At 38.6% G+C, this 20,153-nt stretch overlaps 1 protein-coding gene across 1 annotated transcript in view; it reads left to right on the top strand.

Annotated features, from left to right (window-relative positions):
• Positions 1–20,153, top strand: part of BAI3 (brain-specific angiogenesis inhibitor 3) — an 880,973-nt gene that overhangs the window by 845,699 nt on the left and 15,121 nt on the right. Inside the window, exons 27-29 of the mRNA XM_010848504.1 lie at positions 1,041–1,080; positions 6,003–6,646; positions 17,597–17,632. Of these exons, the coding sequence (XP_010846806.1) occupies positions 1,041–1,080; positions 6,003–6,646; positions 17,597–17,632 (720 nt within the window). The remainder of the gene's footprint in view (positions 1–1,040; positions 1,081–6,002; positions 6,647–17,596; positions 17,633–20,153) is intronic.

The following is a 20,153-nucleotide window of genomic DNA, read 5'->3' as shown; positions in this document are numbered from 1 at the left end:
AAACAGGAGAAAGAGTAATTTCTTTTTAAAAATAAAGAGATAAATACTGATATCTTGAGTCTAAATATTGATTAAAACAGGCTAATATAATTTCACCATTAAATAGTGACAGTCAATCCTAAAGGAAATCAACCCTGATTATTCATTGGAAGGACTAATGCTGAAGATGAAGCCCCAATATTTTGGCCACCTGATGTGAAGCGCTGACTCATTGGAAAAGACCCTGATGCTGGGAATGATTAAGGGCAGAAGGAAAAGAGGGTGACAGAGGATGAGATGGTTGGGTGGCATCACTGACTCAATGGACATGAGTTTGAGCAAACTCCAGGAGATAGTGAAGCAGGGAAGCCTGGCATGCTGAAGTTTATGGGGTTGCAAAGAATTGTATACAACTTAGTGACTGAACAGCAACAACTATTTATTTACAATAAAAGTTTGGAGAAAATATGAGGATGGAGCTAAACTCTAGCAGGCTCTGGGCCAGATTAGTATTGTTTAATCTTCAACTTTAATCCGTAAACCCTAAGACTTTTGTCAGATTTGCATAAAAGGGGATCATCAGAAAACCCTAGTTTGATTTTAAGGGTTTGACAAAGCTATATTGTAAGATATTACAGTATTAACAATATATTCAAAGTGAATTTTTTAAAATGTAAATAACAAGGACATTTATTTATGTATCTTCACAATATTTCACATTCTAGTATTTTCATTGTGGAATTGAAATTCCTTAATTAATTTCATTAAGGAATTGCCTTAAAATTCTGTTCTTTCATATCTGGTGTTAGAGGACCATAGGTACAATATTGCCTTATTAAAACTGTACAACATATTTCCAACTGATTTTATCCAACATATGGTTGCTAGAAAATACTCTTGAAAGCATTTGATTATTCCTTGAGAAACTTCCTTTGCACAAAGTATTAACAATATCCTGGTACTGCCTAGTCAGATATTTGTTAACTTCAGATACTCTGGTCAGTATAAGCTTGAGGTCTTCATTAAATGATGATTCTATGTCTTATTATTTCTTGTTACAGACAGACTTTGAAAAGGATGTAGACATTGCTTGTCGATCAGGTAAGAATATTTGAATTTTGAAAATGCAATCATTAGATGTTGAATCATTTTTATGTTTTTTTTTTTTTGGTTTTAAAGAAAGTGCTGTAGTTTACACATCATATATTCCTATAGATGAGCAAATTGAGTCACCTGGAAGCATTGTAATAGCAAATGTGGGAGAGGAGGAGGGAATGAGAGAGAGAGAATATGAATGGGGAATGGGAGGAGGTGAAAATGGTTGACTGGGAGCACAGATCACAGGAAAGCACTGACTTGGAGATGGAAGCCTTCCATCCACCTCTCACTGGTTGTCAGGTGCAAGTCCAGTCAGTTTGATGTCTCTCTGTGCCTCAGGTTCATCATCCATGTAGGAAGGATGAAACACCACTGTGTGTGTGTGTGTGTGTGTGTGTGTGTGTACTATAGGTTTATTGCTGTATTTGCAGAGGGGACCACGACAGAGCATGCACACGCCCTGCTTAGAGACCTGGGTCCTGTGACCATGTCCCCAGTAGCTGTCCTCCAGCCTGTCAGTTCAGTTCAGTCGCTCAGTCGTGTCAGACTCTTTGCCACCCCATGGACTGCAGCACACCAGGCCTCTCTGTCCATCACCAATTCCCGGAGCCTACTCAAACCCATGTCCTTTAAGTCAGTGATGCATGCCATCCAACCATCTCATCCTTTGTTGTCCCCTTCTTCTGCTTTCAATCTTTCCCAGCATCAAGGTCCTTTCCAGTGAGTCAGTTCTTTGCATCAGGTGGGCAAAGTACTGGAGTTTCAGCTTCATCAGTCCTTCCAATGAACATTCAGGACTGATCTCCTTTAGAATGGACTTGTTGGATCTCCTTGCTGTCCAAGCGACTCTCAAGAGTCTTCTGCAACACCACAGTTCAAAAGCATCGAATCTTCACTCCTCAGCTTTCTATATAGTCCAACTCTCACATCCATACATGACTACTGGAAAAACCATAGCTTTGACTAGATGGACCTTTGTTTGCAAAGTAATGTCTTTGCTTTTTAACATGCTGTCTAGGTCAGTCATAACTTTCCTTCCAAGGAGTAAGCATCTTTCTAGTTCATGGCTGCAGTCACCATCTGCGGTGATTTTGGAGCCCAAAAAAATAAAGTCTGACACTGTTTGCACTGTTTCTCCATCTGTTTCCCATGAAGTGATGGGACCAGATGCCATGATCTTAGTTTTCTGAATGTTGAGCTTTAAGCCAACTTTTTCACTTTCCTCTTTCACTTTCACCAAGAGGCTCTTTAATTCTTCACTTTCTGCCATAAAGGGGGCATCATCTGCATATCTGAGGTTATTGATATTTCTCCCAGCAATCTTGATTCCAGCTTGTGCTTCATCCAGCCCAGCATTTCTCATGATGTACTCTGCATAGAAGTTAAATAAGCAGGGTGACAATATACAGCCTGTGAATACCACCAAAAGCAGATGAATAATGCCTCTTTATACTGGGAAAAAATATACTTTCTTTTATTTTTTGTTCATTTGTTCTAATGGCACCTTTGAGAATAACAGTGAATATCCACATAACCTTCATCCAGATATTTGAAAGCAAATACTATTTAGCCCAATCCCGGTCTTTTTTTTTTTTTTAAGATTAAGCAAACTGTGTTCCTTCACTCATTGCTCAGCATCCTCCCAGGCAGACATCGTGCCCCCTGGGGTCAGTCATTTAAAATTATGGTACCCAAATTTTAAGTATGGTGCCCATTTTAGCCAGCACTTATCACAGTTGGCTCTTTTCCTTATATTAATGTTGTGTACATTCACATCTGATTTCATAGCAGCTGGTAAAATAATAATCCCAAGACTTTTTGTAGTAGCTGTCAGGGATTTCCTAGGCTATGATTATGTAAAGGTTCTGCTTTTTTTCTTTTTCTCTTAAAGAAAAACTAGCCTTTGCATTTATCTCTATTTGCTATTATCTTACTAGTTATAAGTTACCATTCTATCCATTTGAAATTTTTTGGCCATTGAAACTTTGATAAGAATGCCTTCTAAATAAGTCTTCTTCCAAACTTTACAAATAAAGGAATGATACTCATCTTGTTCTCTTTTGTTAAAATATGCATTTCCCCAGATTCATTGCATCCAGATATTTAGTATTCTTAATATTAGGCCAGTACCATTATTTTATTAGAAAAAAAATCTTTTAATGTTTTCACTTTCGGTCTGTGCCCTTTTTTAGCTGAGCTTATCAAGAACTTGCTCTTGTGTTTTTCTGAAGATTTCCTTCCACGTTGTATATTCAGTGTCAAAGCCTCAAATCCTGGTCTCTGAGTAATCTTTCTCCAAGTTTTGTTGAAATTTCCTTTCCCAGAGAGTGGCGCGTATCTGATTATGCAAAATATTCAAGTGCTTTTTGCTTTGTTTTGGTTTTGTTTGCATTTTGCCTTTCACTACTTGATTTATTTCTCTCAAAAGTCTCATCACTTCAACATCGTGTCTGTATGTGTAGGTGGTGTCGATTTGTTTATGTTGTGTGTTCAGAATTTGGATATCTACATTTTGAGCATGTCAAAGGAATAGTTACATTTCTCATATAGAGTCAACACTGCTTCATAAGATGAATTGTATTTCCCCAAATATTTGATATACAAATTTTCAGTAAAGATGGCTGTATCACTGCACTGATAAAAGTGTGCTACTATAACTACAAATTATATTTATACAAACTAAATATATGTTATACAAATGCAGATTGAAATTGAAAGTGTTAGTCACTCAGTTGTGTCCAACTCTTTGTGACCCCATGGAGTGTAGCCCACCTGGCTCCTCTGTCCATGGGATTTCCTAGGCAGGAATACTGGAGTGGATTGCCATTTCCTTTTCCAGGAGATCTTCCTGACCCAGGGATTGAACCTGGGTATCCTTGACTGCAGGGAGATTCTTTACTGAGACACCAGGGAAATGCAGATTATGCAATCAATATCCAGTACCAAGATTTAATTGTAGTTTATGATATATCACAAAAGTAAAAACTTATCTATATGTACTTAATAAAATATAATAGGTCCCCATAACTAGCCTTTAAATTATATTGCTATAAATTTTGGATTAATATTTGCTTACAGTTTAAGATTTAAAGATTCTTGCCAGAATTTGGAATTATTTTAAGGGCTATTTTTTGGAATATTACTAAATGCATTAATTTAACATAGTTTATCTCTGAATATTTTTATGTAAATTGCTCCTGACAATCCCAATTCGTTACATTAAGATGTTTAGAAATAATTTTTAATGGAATTATCCTAATTCTTAAATAGAATAGTTAAATATAAAAAGTCACACCAAATTATGGATTACTAAAAATATGCAATGTAGAGTAGATTTAACATCTTTGTTTGGTTTTTTGCTTTTTTTCTGCTCTTTTAAAAAAACTTTTATTGGACTATAATTGAATAACATCTTTAATATATAAAAAGAAAGAGAAACCTAGTGCAAAATTAAATACAGTAACTCTAAGATAAGAGATATTACGTGAATGATACCTGTCTTGAAATAATTTGAAAGCGTCTCTTCTTTGTAATAGGGAAAGACATTCATAATTTTCTATTTTCAACCCTTGCTTTAATGCATAATAATTAAGATGCTATTTGAAAACTTGATAATGATGGGTAACCCTGAATATGTCTGAGACTTCTCACAAGGAGATAATAAACCAAATACTTTAGTTGCTGCTATGTCGCTTCAGCCGTGTCCGACTCTGTGTGACCCCATAGACGGCAGCCCACCAGGCTCCTCCGTCCATGGGATTTTCCAGGCAAGAGTACTGGAGTGGGGTGCCATTGCCTTCTCCATACCTAGCAAAGCAATCAGTGAAAAGGGCTCTGCCCGTTGATAAGGCAGCGCTGGGAGCCCCTGTTGAACCAATGTGCACACAGTGCTGGTCTGTCTGTTTTCAACACGACCATCACCAAGAATATTTCTTCAGAATGTCATTCTCTTAGACTTTGAAACTGATAGCTGTTCACAACTAAGCAGGCTTCAAGTCATTCTGCCTCCATGACACATAAAGTATGGCTTCCTTCTTTATAGAGAGGCAGAAAAGAAAAACTAAAATATATTTTAATAAATAATTCTGAATTACTCTGTTGATGGTTTTTTCTTTGATGTGGTTTATGTTTTCATTTTGTTCTCTTTCTTGCTACAAGCTATTATGCATTTTTAACTTTTCTAAGCCAGTATTTCACAGTCTTAAACTGGAAGTTTTAGAGACTCATACAGTTTTTTCTGCTTAAAGTCAGTTGGCACTTTTAATACCCGCTCATGAGCATTGGAGCATATGGATGAATTGATCTTGTAAAAAGAAAAGACCTTGCTTTTCATGGGACTGAAAATGATAAATACACTTGAATCCTGTATCTACTTGACCATATGGACTTCATAGATAAATACTCCTTAGTTTTCAACATGCATAAATTTTGAAGGTATTTCTGACACAGTGGGATGAAATTCTCATTGATTACCTCTTTCAAGAAGTATTTTAATGAGTAGAACTTGTAGAATACTGCAGAGGGGAACCCTTTAAGAAAAAGTCAAACTCTTGTGAATATATTCATAATTTTATAAAGCCCTTTGCAGTACACTGATGGAGAAAATTTCTCAGGGAACCTTCCTTTCCTGTGAAAGTAAGGCAGAGTTATTTAAGGTTAGGGCACTGAGATTTTTGCAAATCTTTTTATCAGTTTTCAGATATGCTTTAGCCACCTGAGATCTATCATATCAGAATCAGAGCATATCAGAATCAATATAGAAAGATTCAGTTATCTGGACCAGGTACAAAAAATAGAAATGTAATTTTTGATAATTTTTATTTTATTAAGGAAAATGTTTAGTAAAACGAGGAACAACAGAATATAATAATAAACAATAAGCATGCATTAACTTTCTTTTATTGCTTTTATGTTCTGATTCACAGTTCTTCATAAGGATATTGGTCCCTGCCGAGCAGCAACAATAACAGGCACCCTTTCCAGGATTTCTCTGAATGATGATGAAGAAGAAAAAGGAACAAACACTGAAGCACTTAGCTATTCAACATTGCCTGGAAACGTCATTTCCAAAGTCATTATTCAGCAGCCCACAGGTCTACACATGCCCATGGGTATGAATGAGCTAGGCAATCAATGTTTGAAAAAAGAGAACAGTGAATTGCGGAGAACTGTGTACTTATGTACGGATGATAATTTGAGAGGGGCGGATATGGACATCGTCCATCCTCAAGAGAGAATGATGGAGAGTGACTATATTGTGATGCCCAGAAGTTCTGTAAATACCCAGCCATCAATGAAAGAAGAAAGCAAAATGAATATCGGCATGGAAACCCTGCCCCACGAAAGGTTATTGCACTACAAAGTGAATCCTGAATTCAACATGAATCCTCCTGTCATGGACCAGTTCAATATGAACTTAGAGCAACATCTCGCACCCCAGGAACATATGCAGAATTTGCCCTTTGAGCCTCGCACAGCTGTGAAGAACTTCATGGCCTCTGAGTTGGATGAAAATGCAGGATTATCAAGAAGTGAAACTGGATCAACGATATCGATGAGTTCTTTAGAAGTAAGCAATGGACCAAGTCTTCCCTTAATATTTGAAAGACAGATAGGCTGATAGACAGTCTGACTGATAGATTCATAGACTGATAGATAAATAAGTGGACAGATCAATAAATAGATTGATAGAGCAATAGAGAGACTGGTAGATAGACTGACTGATAGATGAGAGATATAGATAGCTAGATAAACTGAGTCACGGGGCACTGCACTGGGGAGAAGTGCAGCACCCTTAGCTTTAGCTTTTGCGCGTTTATATTGCTATGTTGGGATTAAAATTCTGTTTTTTCCAGTAGAGCATCAGAATCCCCTTTCTCAAGACTATATTTTTTAAAGAAACCCTCTTTATTTTAAAAAAGATACTTACATGTAATAATTTTGTCATAATGGGAACCAATAAGAGCATTCCTGAACAAACAGAAGATCCTCCTGACGTTTCTCAGGTACCAGAGGTTTTTGATGGTTAAAGTAGTTTCTGGATGACATTGAAGACTTTAACCAAGGTCTGGACTTTTTGTGTGAGGGCAGCTCTTGAAATAACAAAATTGGAATGTCTCAATGAGGTCTACCATTACACTGATTATTATAAACGTATGATTACCATAGATTGATATCTTTCAGAATAAGTATATTGCTTTTAGCTCTTGAAGAATTATGACCACTAAATGTTTTGGTCTTAAATTGTGAACTCTTGGGAGGCATATAAATTAAGCAGGCCAAGAGACAGGACCCTGAGGTCCAACCACATGACTTTTGCAATAAAGCAAGCTCCCCTCAGCTTCTTTCTTACCCACAAAGTGATGCAAAGAGTAGTCAACAGGTATCAATATTGCTCATATTTTATAACAATTAATCAAGTAATATCTAAGTCAAATAAGACAACTCATGTATATTAGTCTTTGATAGACACCCTGTTGCTATTTTGTATGTGACTTTTATATTCTTTACCTTGAAATTTTTCTATAAACCCACTGTTGATATGGGCTTCCCTGGTGGCTCAGTGGTAAAGAATACACCTGCAGTGCAGGAGACATAAGTTTATTCCTTGGGTCAGAAAGATCTCCTGGAGAAGGAAATGGCAACCCACTCCTGTATTCTTGCCACGAACAGAGGAGCCTGGTGGGCTGCAGTCCACAGTGTCACAAAGGAGTTGGTTATGACTTAGCAACTAAACAACAACAACAACATTACTGATATATTGCATATGTTCAGTATACAGTGCAATACATGCCTTATTTTATATGCATTTCCAATTGTTTTAACATAACAGATTATCTCACAATACGTTATAATTGGTTGCCTGCTCTTTCTATCAGATGTTTGCTGATAATCTTAGATTCTAGTGTTCAAAAGTGCCCAGAGCAAATTACCCCTCCCTTCTCCCCACAAAGCTGTGCCTTGTACTATGTCAAGATGAAGAGAGATCCTGAAAGTTTATAGTAACTTGTGTGGTATAATTTTGAGGTTCTTCCCAACTGAGTTGAGGGAATTCTAGACCAAAATAGGCATGCAGACAAGATCTAGGATAAATCCCTAAATTCTAAATCAGTGTTAAACAAAAGACAGTTTCTGAGGAAAATCATTCCTTGGAACCATAGGCATAGGGGCAGTGAGTCCAAGTTGAGTCCTGAGTGGCTGGAGCTCCCTCAAGACAAAAACAGGCCATCATTCTGAACTAGCAGAAGGGCTACTGTGTCTGTCTCTAACTTGCGTATCCCCAACAGTCGCAGGTCTATGACAATAATGACCACGTAAACACAAACTACATAACATTTATTCAAAGTCAGAAAAGTTTCTCAAAGAATTTCAGTGATTATGAATATAAGAACATAACACCATAAATAATCATAATGACCATATGAGATTTTTCTACATAGAATGACTCTTTAAAATGTGCTAGAGGGATTAGAATGGAAACATTAAAATATTTTGCTTGTTCTAAAAATGTTTTATGTCTAAAAACCTTTCTGGGTTTGATATTGTATAGATTGTGTATGCTTGAACAATAGACTGGATTTCCAAGTGCTGCTTTGTTCCATGGTGATTTTTCCAAATCTCTGTATTAAATATAAACATCATGTATAAGTATGATTCAGCCAAAAGCTCTGCATTTAAATGACTTAGAAATCACAAGGCTCACATCTTGAAAAGGAAGAAAATTCAGGATTCAGAATGAAAATTCAGTTTTTCATTTTCATTCTTTCAAAGAGTTTAATAGTGAGTAATTGCTTAGGGTGACCATTTTAGGAGGCAGCTGGATATATAGATGTGGGAATGAATAATAAAATTAGCATTTATATAGCATCTTTCATTAGCTGATCATCAAATCACCTTAAAATATGAATTAATTAATCTTCACAACACCTCTGTACAATGCATAAGTTTTTCTAATCCTTGAAGTAAAGTCATTTGTTCAAGGTTACCATGCAAGTGCACAGAGAGTATAGGACCTGAATCTTTCTATCCTCACCAATTTTACACTGACTCAAAGAGACAGTCATGTGCCTGAATGTTAACATGAGAATCACTTTATAAAGTTCATTTAACCCAGGTCAGACACTTGGTCATACGGAATAATGACATGGAATGGATGAAGCGTAGATGTGTACAGCTAGCCAAGTTTGGGAGCAGGACTATGGCCGTGAAGGTCCAGTCTGGTGTGACTTCCTCTGTGGGCAGAGTGAGTGGTTAACTGCCACAATGTCTGTAGCCAACCATCAGGGAAGATGATATTCTGACACTACAGGAGAAGCAGAAAGATGCCTAGAGCATCAACATGGAGCGTGGGGAGCAGCAGTAGCCAGGAGGTGTCTTGAGACCTGGAAGAGCGTAGGAAGACAGAAGGGAGTGGCCCTCTGGCTGACATGAGGCCCTGGCGCAGTCTGAGTCTTCCTGGAGTGAGAAAGGAGGGCCCAGCCGCAGGGGCCTCTTGCCCAGGAAGCTGGGGCAGCAGAGGACAGCCAGATGCCACCAGAGCTTCTCAAGGGTGTCATGAAAAGATGTTCACAGTGATTCAGAAAGTCGCCTCCAGAGGAGTGGGTGTTCGCAATTTGCTGAGGTGGGAAGTGGTGGGGGGAAGAAAGAAGAGGGTAAAAGCTGCCAGTGCTGCACAGAATACAGTGTTGCTGAGGAAAAGTGCAGGCGAGGAACAGCAAGAGGCAAAGGAGAGGAAACAAAGCCAAAGAGTGGGTGGAAGTGTTTATTCAAGTAAGCAGGAGGCACCAAAGCGAGAGGGTGGCTCCCCAACCCCAAGACTGTGCCCGCAGAACAGGCTCCGACCTCCGGGGGAGCCTGTGCAGCTAACCCCCAATTATTCCGTGTAGAAAGTTTCATAAATGCATCAAGTTGTGTTTTTTGTTCTCTTTTGTTTTTGGCATAAAAGTACATCCAACTTCTCTCCCCTCTTAAAACTCTCTGGTTTCTTTCTTTCACGAAATATGTTAGCTGCCATTTTCCAAACTGTATCCATTCCCAGAACGGACTTGTTAAGCAAGTCTGAAAATTTTTAGATTTCCACAATTATGGATTCATTGCAATATGCCCATGGTAGAATTTCTCATGATGGCTTCAGGCCTGGATATCATCTAGTTGCTTTCCTTAAAGCTAAGAAAGATGAGGTTGTTATTAGGATTTAAGTCCTTTCCTTTCAGTTAAGGAACAAAATGTGTCGAGTGAATGGTGTGTATATAGACAACTACAAGACCCTGTGAAGCAAGTGAGGGAAAAGGAGGATCTGTATTCTCAAGCCACTGAGGACTGTGAGATATAGTTTAAACCTTGGGCTGTGGTTCCACTTACTTATTTTTTTTAGTTATAGATATATCAGTATAAGAAGATAGGTCAGTATTTGTCTGGACTCATGGCCACACCACTCTTTACTCTGTGTCTGGTAGCTGGTATATCTAAATAGGACGTATTTCCTCACTCAAAAGTCTTCTCAACTTGGATGTGGCTCCAAGTCAAGAGACCCCCGTGCCCCTGGGTCTCTTGGGGGTTGATGCAGGCTTCTGGCTAGGTGAGAGGGCTGGCCACGAGGAAACACTGTGAGGCTGGAGGCTGGTCAGAAGAGGGAAGCCAAGGTGTTTCTCCTCTCTCTGGTTTGGGCAGCACCTGCGTCTTTATCTGCAGTTCTGTGGTGCCTCCAGCCTTGGCTAGATGCCTCAGCCCCCGGGGTCAGGTCGCTGTGCCATCTCCCTTGTCTGTCCCTGTGGGAGGGGAGCACTAGCTTCTTCTCCCGTGAATCCCTGCGTTCCTCTGTGGCCCCTTATGTGGCTTCTCGGCTCCTCCATCACTTGGATTCCTGTGAAACGCTTTGCTCCAGTGTCAGCACTTAAGTGGTTTCTCTTATTCTCCTGACATATCTGGCCTAAGCTTTTCTTGTAACTAAACAGAATTAGATAGTCAATCGCACAATTGCTGTTTTAAACAAAGTTTTGCTGCTCCAGGTTTTCTGAGTATTCAGGTATAAATTTAACGATGTATCTCAAAACACGCTCAGCCAAATCTCTCTCTGTTTCTAAGTGCATAAAAAGGGACAGCATTCTGTGCTAACTTTTTATATGCCAATTTTCCTCTGGACATGAATTCTGGAGATCTCAATATAATGGCTTTGAAAGGTAAAACATTTTAGCTATAATGTCACATCACAGGTGCCTCCCTTATGGCTGTGGTGAACATCAAATTGGATAATGTGTGTGAAAAATCCTTTGAAAATTGTAAAGAGCACTTTAGATGTAAGGTGGTGTGATTATTATTTGATTACCATTATACCTTGAATATTGCTGCAGAAACTTGATTGCTATAATTAAGTCAATATTCAAGATATTAGACAAAGTATTATGGCCATGCTTGGGAACTAGAGACTCCGTCACTAACAGAAACAATTATAGAACTGACCATTGGGCAGAAGCATCTTTTTATTATGTAAACTTTTTTCCCTCATGTAGCTGTGGTGAAAGAAAGCCTTTTCCTTCTTCAGTGTTTTGTTTTTGCTGCTGGGTTAGGGGATTTTGTCTTTTATGCAGGCACACAAAATTAGGCAAGCAAAATTAGCTCTAATAAGTCATTTTTCAAAATGAATGATTCTCAAGTTTCATTTACTCAGATATTTTGAATGGATATGACATCAAAGCTTTCTCACTTGAGTGAGTTCATTGCTCAGTTTGTAATGGAAACTTTTAATGGCACTCATATTGGCATTTATTAGTCCATGGAATTTATTCCTCACTGTGAATCTTCTAAGATCTTGTCCAGCTTAATCTGCAAAGACACAGACAATGAAGTATTCCCTTTGAGAAATTATTTATCATTCTACAAGACTTTGCTGTGCAGAGACACCTCTGTGCACATCCTATTCCCCTGAGTAGCCCCATATTGGTGGGCATTTTCTTACTCAGAATTCATCCTAAAGAATGTTTCCTTCTATTAGTGATAGGCCTGCATTCCTCTAAATGGTCTTGATCCACTTGGCTGTCAGCTGATCTATTCAAAATGGTTTTCTTTGTGTATATAGTCCACCTGCTTATACAAATTCTCCTGGAGTCTTCCTGAGAAAAATAAACCCAGAAAAACAAGTCACATTGTTTTGAATTTGTTTGGCTTCCATAGTGTAGCTCCTTCAATCTTTCAGCTAATTTTGTGAATGTCTACTACTGTGCCAGGCTCTAGGCTAAGGTGCTTGAGATATAAAAGTGGTCAAAACAGATGTGGATCCTGCCCCTTTGGTGAATAAACCCTATGGAAGAGATAGAAGGTGAACTGTTAACAAATGAATAATCTGAAAGTGTGCTGTGCTGGGCAATAACCGTGGAATGTGTGAGAGAGAGGCTTCTTTAGATGAGGAGAACTGAGAAGACTTCCAAACCTCCATTGAAAAGTGAAGTTAAGAAGGAACATGGTTTGTGAGGTGCTAAGGGATCAGGTGATGTTTCAAGAAAAAGAAACTGCAAGTGAAGAGGCTCTGAGGTAGGAAAGAGCTTGGAATGTTCTCATAGGGTTAAGTTCAGTTCAGTCGCTCAGTCGTGTCTGACTCTTTGCGACCCCATGAATCACAGCACGCCAGGCCTCCCTGTCCATCACCAACTCCCGGAGTTCACTCAGACTCACGTCCATCGAGTCAGTGATGCCATCCAGCCATCTCATCCTCTGTCGTCCCCTTCTCTGCCTGCCCCCAATCCCTCCCAGCATCAGAGTCTTTTCCAATGAGTCAACTCTTCGCATGAGGTGGCCAAAGTACTGGAGTTTCAGCTTCAGCATCATTCCCTCCAAAGAAACCCCATAGGGTTAGAAGACTTGTGAAGTGAGGGGCACGCTTCTTATAGAGTTGGAGTAGGAAGAAGAGACGAGACTTTTTAGAGCCTTGTAAAAGAAGAGAAGCAAATGAGACAGATAAGCATTTGTCATGGTCATTTCTCCATCCATTCATCCATCACTTTGATAGTGTGGAAGAGAGGATTAGGATCCAGTGGCAATGGGAGAAGGTGTAGAACAGAAAATTGGAGGACAGTTAGGAGACCACTGAGGTCATCCAGATGAGAGATAAGGATGCCTTTGACTATGGAGGAGAAGCAGAGGTGGAGAAGATTGGGCAGATCAAGATGTGTTTTGTGTTCACATGATGAACAGATGGCACTGCTGGTGGATGAACACTGATGCCAAAGAGCGTCACTCGACGAACTAGATACGCAACATTTCCTGTGATGGGAAGACCTGGGAATAAAGGTGTTTGCAACTTAAGAGATGGTATTTAAAACCATGGGAGTGGATGAGTTCATCCAAAAGAGAATATGTGAAAAAAAGACAACTATGCAACTCAACATTTAAAAGCAGGGTGATGAGAAAGAGCCAGCGATGGAGACTTGGCTGAGCTGCAGTACATAAGAGGGAGGAAAAGAAAATAAATGGAAAAGCTGAGACAAATGAGTGCTTTAATGAGGAAGTGATTAACTCAAAAGCTTCTGAGAGTCCAGTAAGATGAGAGAAAAATAACCTTGGAAATTGACCAGATGGATCTCTTCTGAGACCTCAATAAGAAGAATGTTAATGGAATATTGAGGACAGAATACAAGTTGGGATGAGTTCTAAGTGGGAAATTAAGAAAAGGAAAGAGCATAGAAGAAACATCATCTACTATGTCAAAAAGGATAAATTATATCAAGTTATTTGGGAACTTGGGGCCATAGAGAGAGGGGTATTTTTATCTTCATAAAATATGTTGGCACCATCCTGACTTTTCAATCTCTGGGTCAGGAAGATTCCCTGGAGTAAGAAATAGGAACCCACTCCAGTGTTCTTGCCTGGAAAATCCCATGGACAGAGGAGTTTGGCAGGCTACAGGCCATCTGGTTGCAAAGAATCAAGACATGACTGAGTATGCATGCAGCCACATCCTGACTTATTTTAAATTATATGTAGCATTTCTTCAATTATCAACTTATCAGAAAAGTTGTTTTGACTTGATCACTTTTCTTCATTGATTCTCATCTTTTAAATGTAACGGTTATTTCTAACCACTTTCCTACCTTATAGTAGCACTCAGAGAGCTCAGAGGTATGTTTGAATAAGCATGTAAGGCAGTCACAGTTTCCACAGATTTCAGTGCTTTGAAAGATTCTTCCACACACTGCAAAACAGACTGAGAGATGGTGAGTGTTATCATGAGGAAGTGAAGAACAGAAGTTAACATTCTGGTCCTTCCATTCCATCACAGATTTTCCAATGCAAATACTTCCTTAGGATAAAATTGATTTTGCAGTGGGAAACCCATTGTGGAGTGAAGTCTGCCACTGTGTTGTTGCATCTTGGCTCATAAACTAGCCCATGTTAGAATCACTTTATCAGACTTTTTTCTCTTTTAAAATATAATTGACATGTAGCAGTTGATACGCTTGATGCTGCTTCAGGCTTGCAAAGCATTCAGGCTCCTGCTGTCATCCTGGGATTGACTGGATCCTACAATGTTATTCTTGCTGAGTTCCAGGTAAAGTCAGCAAACTATCACGTGAATCTTGGCTATGAACCATCTTGGCTATGAACCTTGTACCATGGGATAGTCACTGGGCAACACTGGAGAAAAAACACAGGATTTTGCAGTCAGAGAGCTGAGTGGGAATCCTAGCTCACGCGATTACTACCCTGGTGAAGCAGGCGAGTTATTTGAATTCCTCCGGTCCTCAGTTTTCCTCATTCATAAACCGGGAAAATGCATAATTCTTTCCTAACCAACCTACAGGCCAGCTAGCATGTTCTAACGTGAAAGCACTTTATAAAAGGTTGAAACACTTGGTCAATATTACACATATTTTATTACCCTTGGACTCTAAAAATCTGCCATATTTTTTCAACTCTTTAATTTCAAGTCTTCACTGCTGGATTTTCCAGCCTACCTACCCCCGTCCACCCAACTATCTTTTGAGAAGTCTGCTTCATGTGCTCATTTCTTAGCCTAATCCCTTACATTATAATGTGATATTAATGAAATGAAACAGAGAGAAACTTATTTATGGGCGTATATCCATTTTATTTTCCATATTTCACAGCCACATAACTGGCACCTGCTCTCGCAGGGACAACCCCTCTCTGCTGCTCCTCTGGGTTCCCATCTTGGGATGGTTCCCATCTTGGGCCTGAAATCTAAGGTCTACAGCAATATGTATCCATCCGCATTTCCGGTTCTTAGGCAACACATCGTTGCATTCAGAAACAAGAGAGCAGCATATGGCTGTTAGGATCTTTGCAACAGAGAAGCCCTCAGCCCATGCAGTGGACAGGCCTCTTTGCTGGATAACTGAACCTTTTCCATCAGGTCTCACTATTTAATTTTCAAATGAAACCCAAAGCGCGTGACTAATGTTCTGTAGTAATTGCTTAACACTAAGTGTTTCCATGCTTGAATTTTGCTGTATTAGTAAAGAAATTTGCTTAATGTACAGTTGCAAAAGTGTCCTGGTGAGTCACAGTGCCGAGAAGGCAAAGCGCCCAAGAACAGGAGGGATGCCCTGACCTTTGGTCTAACATCTCAGAGCAAAGCAGGATGCAGGGCGCTGAGGCCTGGCTCATACATCATGGGCAGCTGATAACAGTGGCAGGGGGTGGCCAAGGAAGCCTGGGTTACACGGCTTTCCTCACACACCTCTCCTTCCAGGATGCCCCCAGAACTGGGACATGAAGCAGAGTGGGGTCAGCAGGGTGACTTTCCTTTGAATAAAGCAGTTCCTTCTCTGCCTCTCTTTGACCGTACTGAAGGATTTGATTCTCAAGTCTTAAGCAGCTCCACCAAAATCAAATTATTTCAGAACTTGTAAACCTTTTTTTTTTTTTTTTAAACATAATCTTTCTTTGGGTGTATAACCTTCTGTTTACTGCAACATGCTTTGGAAAGTTGATTAGGGAAGGTTCAGGGTCTATAGGGACAATTTTAACTCTGGCTGCAGAAATTTAGTCATATTTTCCAATGAACTGCATTAGTTCCTTTCTTTCTCTCCTAATATTCAACAGTTACAAGAATCTATCCATTATCTTGGACATGACTCCCTCAGGTTATTGAACTTCACACTATAGCTATTTGGATAGGAGAAGAGGAAAGGAAAAAAAAAAAAAAAAAAGAAGAAGTTTTATGTATCTTCCCTACTACCTGTATAGTTCATCTTTTTAATATTTATTAATTTCCTCTGTTTTTCATTCCTACTTTCTCAAACAAACAAACAAAAAAAAGCCTGTATTGGAAACTTTTGAGCACCAATAATTTCGTGGACATTGTCTATATTTATCAGATAGCTCCTTCTATACCTAATAATTCTACGAATTCAGTGAATAATTGAGAGAAGATGTTAAGAATACCTGCCCTATACTAATATTAAATAATCACATTAATTTCATTTTAACCATTTCCTGATTTTATCAAGACATTTATCTGTAACTAGATTCAGGAAGTGTTTAACAGATTCTGAGGCTGCTGCTGCTAAGTCACTTCAGTCGCGTCCGACTCTGTGCGACCCCATAGACAGCAGCCCACCAGGCTCCCCTGTCCCTGGGATTCTCCAGGCAAGAACACCAGAGTGGGTTGCCATTTCCTTCTCCAATGCATGAAAGTGAAAAGTGAAAGTGAAGTCGCTCAGTTGTGTCTAACTCTTGGCAACCCCATGGACTGCAGCCTACCAGGCTCCTCCGTCCATGGGACTCTCCAGGCAAGAGTACTGGAGTGGGGTGCCACTGCCTTCTCCGGATTCTGAGGCATAGTGAGGTATTTACGTCTACATCTGTGTTCTACTGGGGTGCAGACTGTTACTTGTTTTATTGCGCTGTGCTTAGTCGCTCAGTTGTGCACAGCTCTTTGCAACCCCATGGACTGCATCCTGTCAGGCTCCTCTGTCTGTGGGAAATCTGCAGGCAAGAAAAATAAGAGCAAATACTTTCATGCCTAGCTCTGAGAAAGATTGTGCTGTCAAGGAAGATTACCAAGTACGGAGGAATTTGTGGATGAGACCTGTAGAGAATTTTGGCGTGTAGACAGAAGGTTAGGTAGAATTTGGTAGAAATGAAGGTTGAGGGGGTGATGGCTGGAAAGTGTTGAGATGACTGGATGCCTTTCCTCCACAGCTTTGAATCCTTTGTGTCTGTAAAGTAGTTTTGCTGTAGCAGGCCTAAAGTCTCCTTCAAGATTGAACTTTTTAAGTGAATTTCCCCTTAAAAATTTCTCTGTATTGAAAAAAAAAAAAGACTTGAGGCCAAGATAAGGAATATATTATAAATTTATATTCTCCAATTTTAAAGGAAATCCAAAGTGAAAATGGAATAATGTGGATGGCATAGTTTGAGATCATAAAAATGTTGAGATTCTTTTGTGAAGGAAGTGTTTATATCACAAAGAAACAGGATTATCTTATTGAAAATAATCATTTTTATTTTAATACTAAATATAACTTTTTTGGTTTTTCTCTTTTTAAAAAATATCTAACAGAGAAGAAAATCACGATATTCAGACCTTGACTTTGAGGTAAGTGTCTAAGAATTATTTTTGTTTCAACTTTAATTATTTGAATTTGAAATTGGTGTATAATTACTTAAGCATATTAGTCTGTGCAGCTATGTAAGAGTTCTACGTTTTTTAATTAAAACGAGGAGTCATGTTTTTCATTAAAATCCATAATGTATAACTAGTTTTAGAGAAAAAATGTAAGTTCTGATTGCTTTAAATGTGTGCTGAGTCTGAGATATTACATACAATTAAAGATTCCATTTCATAATGCTAAGACATGTGGGCTATTTATGGTGAGAGTTGAATCTGGTCAATTTGTTTAAATCCCTCAGTTTGTTGGGAAGCAAGAATTTTGGTTTCTTGATATTCTAAATATTTTTCATATTTAAAATGGTCATGTTTGTTCTACTTCAGTGATGATGTGAAGAGTACCTGTGAGGGGTCTTTGGCTGGGTAGCTAGGTTTCCTTGGGACTGACTTGCCAGACTCAGGCTCCCTGTGGTACATTCCAGACTCGTTTTTCCAATAGCAAGTGTTGTTTCAACGTGCTCCTCTGTTTGGTAAATGCTTTTTCACAGATATAAACAAGATGAAGATGTTCATTTTCCGATTTGCATTGAATTTATATTGATGCTGTAATATTGATGCTAGAAATTACTGAAATCATACCATTTGAGCAGCTTGTGCTAAGCACAAAATTAATGATGTTTGAGCATCACATAAAATGCACTTATGCATCTTGATAATTGGATATGATTCATAGCCTGCTGACATAATTGGATAGAAAGCATTATCAATTTTTCCAGCATATTTGTACTGTTGTGATGCCTACATAGAACTTAATACTCTTAGCTGATATCCTAAAATTTTAGAAGCCTCCCAGAACATGGAAATTCATAATTCCATCATTTCATTTATGTAGATGAATATTGTAACCCAGCAATGCATATCAAGTGTCAAAAGGGAGATGGAAGTTTCTGTTTACTACAGTGGTGAGCAAGCCCAGAGTTTACCTTGAATAGAGTCTAAGGAGAATTAGATTTTTTAAAGACATATTTTAGTAGAATTTGTACAAGATACAAAATAGTGATGATGAGTCTGACCTCAATGATGATATGGCACATTTTAGTAATGATGTGGCTCAATTGCATCAATATTAAACTGGCACAGGACAAATATTTCATTATAGCCTAAATTTTAAGATATAAGTATCAAGACTGTAAATTCAAAGAGAAAATAAGCAAAACTCTTCACTTTTAGATTCTTTAGTACCTTTTAAGGAACAGATATTTTAGGGTTTTTTCCTATTAATTCTTCAGGTAGCCAAAAGAGAGGATCATCCTGTATATGTATATGTTCCTGATATATGTATACATGTGTATATATTTATACATATATGTGTGTGTGTGTGTGTGTGTGTATACACATATTCCTGAAAGCAGTTAGTTATTAGTAGGGGGAAGGGAAGAAGTGAGATTAACCCACTAGGCATCACTGATAAAATACAGTAAAAATCTAGATCTAAAATTAAGCCTCAATGCAACCATCTAAAGTTATGTAATTGCCAGCACTGAAAAGAAATCTGTGTCCTTTGGAAAATTAGAAAAACTGTTCTTTTTAAAAATTTTCTCTGTGGCAACTGGTAACAGACTCCTTAAGCTGATCTTTCTTCCTGTGCTTTGGATTCCAACATATAACCAGGGTATTATGAAAACATCTGCTGATAACAAAAAGATAACAAAAAGTTGCAACACTGCAACTCTGGATATTTTCTTGTGCTCTTTAATTACTTTGGTTCTTGCATGACTTCTGTTGGTGTCAGGTTTTGCCAGAAAATGTCTTTGATTCATGATTTGAATGGTTTAATACTACTCCCCTTAGTATATGTGCAACTATAATTATATAACAGATGTTTCATGGACTGTGTTCAGAGAAATTGTTGCTGCATTTAAATGATGACAAATTTTAATACAATCTATCTGTTCTCTATGGATAGTCCTTGAGGATGAGTCCAAGTTGTCTCCTCCCTGTTTTAATTCAGGCTGGATAAATTAAACAATGTTGATGTCAAACTTTCTGATAACACCCACCTGAGCCTGCTAGTTTTACCACACAATAGCCAACTCAGACATTTAAACCACTGCCAGACAAACTTTGCCTCCTGGATACCTAAAAGCATCTTCCCTTCAGGTGAAGGCCTCGCTCACTCCCCAGAATCCACACATGATAACAACATTCTCTTAACTCACATATCCAAAAACCCTGTGGGTAAGTGTCGTACATGGGAGGAGCCGTTTCATAGTGCCGATCTCCAAGACAGCATTGAGCAAAGAACATGGCAAGTAAACTGGTCATAAAGTTGTGGAATATAGATTCTTACTTTCTAGAAAGTATACAGAAATTACTGTAGTATTGACCCTATGTTTTGTGACCAAACTGTCTATTGAGTTTGTATTCCCAACTCTAAGCAGAGAGGTGGTACAGTGCATACGTAACCCTCCAGTAAGTGTTTGTCGAGTGAGTGATGAAAATTTGAATT

Source organism: Bison bison, unplaced genomic scaffold (genome assembly GCF_000754665.1).
Source record: "Bison bison bison isolate TAMUID 2011002044 unplaced genomic scaffold, Bison_UMD1.0 scf7180017864268, whole genome shotgun sequence".
NCBI classification, from domain to species: Eukaryota; Metazoa; Chordata; class Mammalia; order Artiodactyla; family Bovidae; genus Bison; species Bison bison.
The sequence above is the reverse complement of the archived record's forward strand: the minus strand, read 5'-3'. Positions and strand labels throughout refer to the sequence as shown.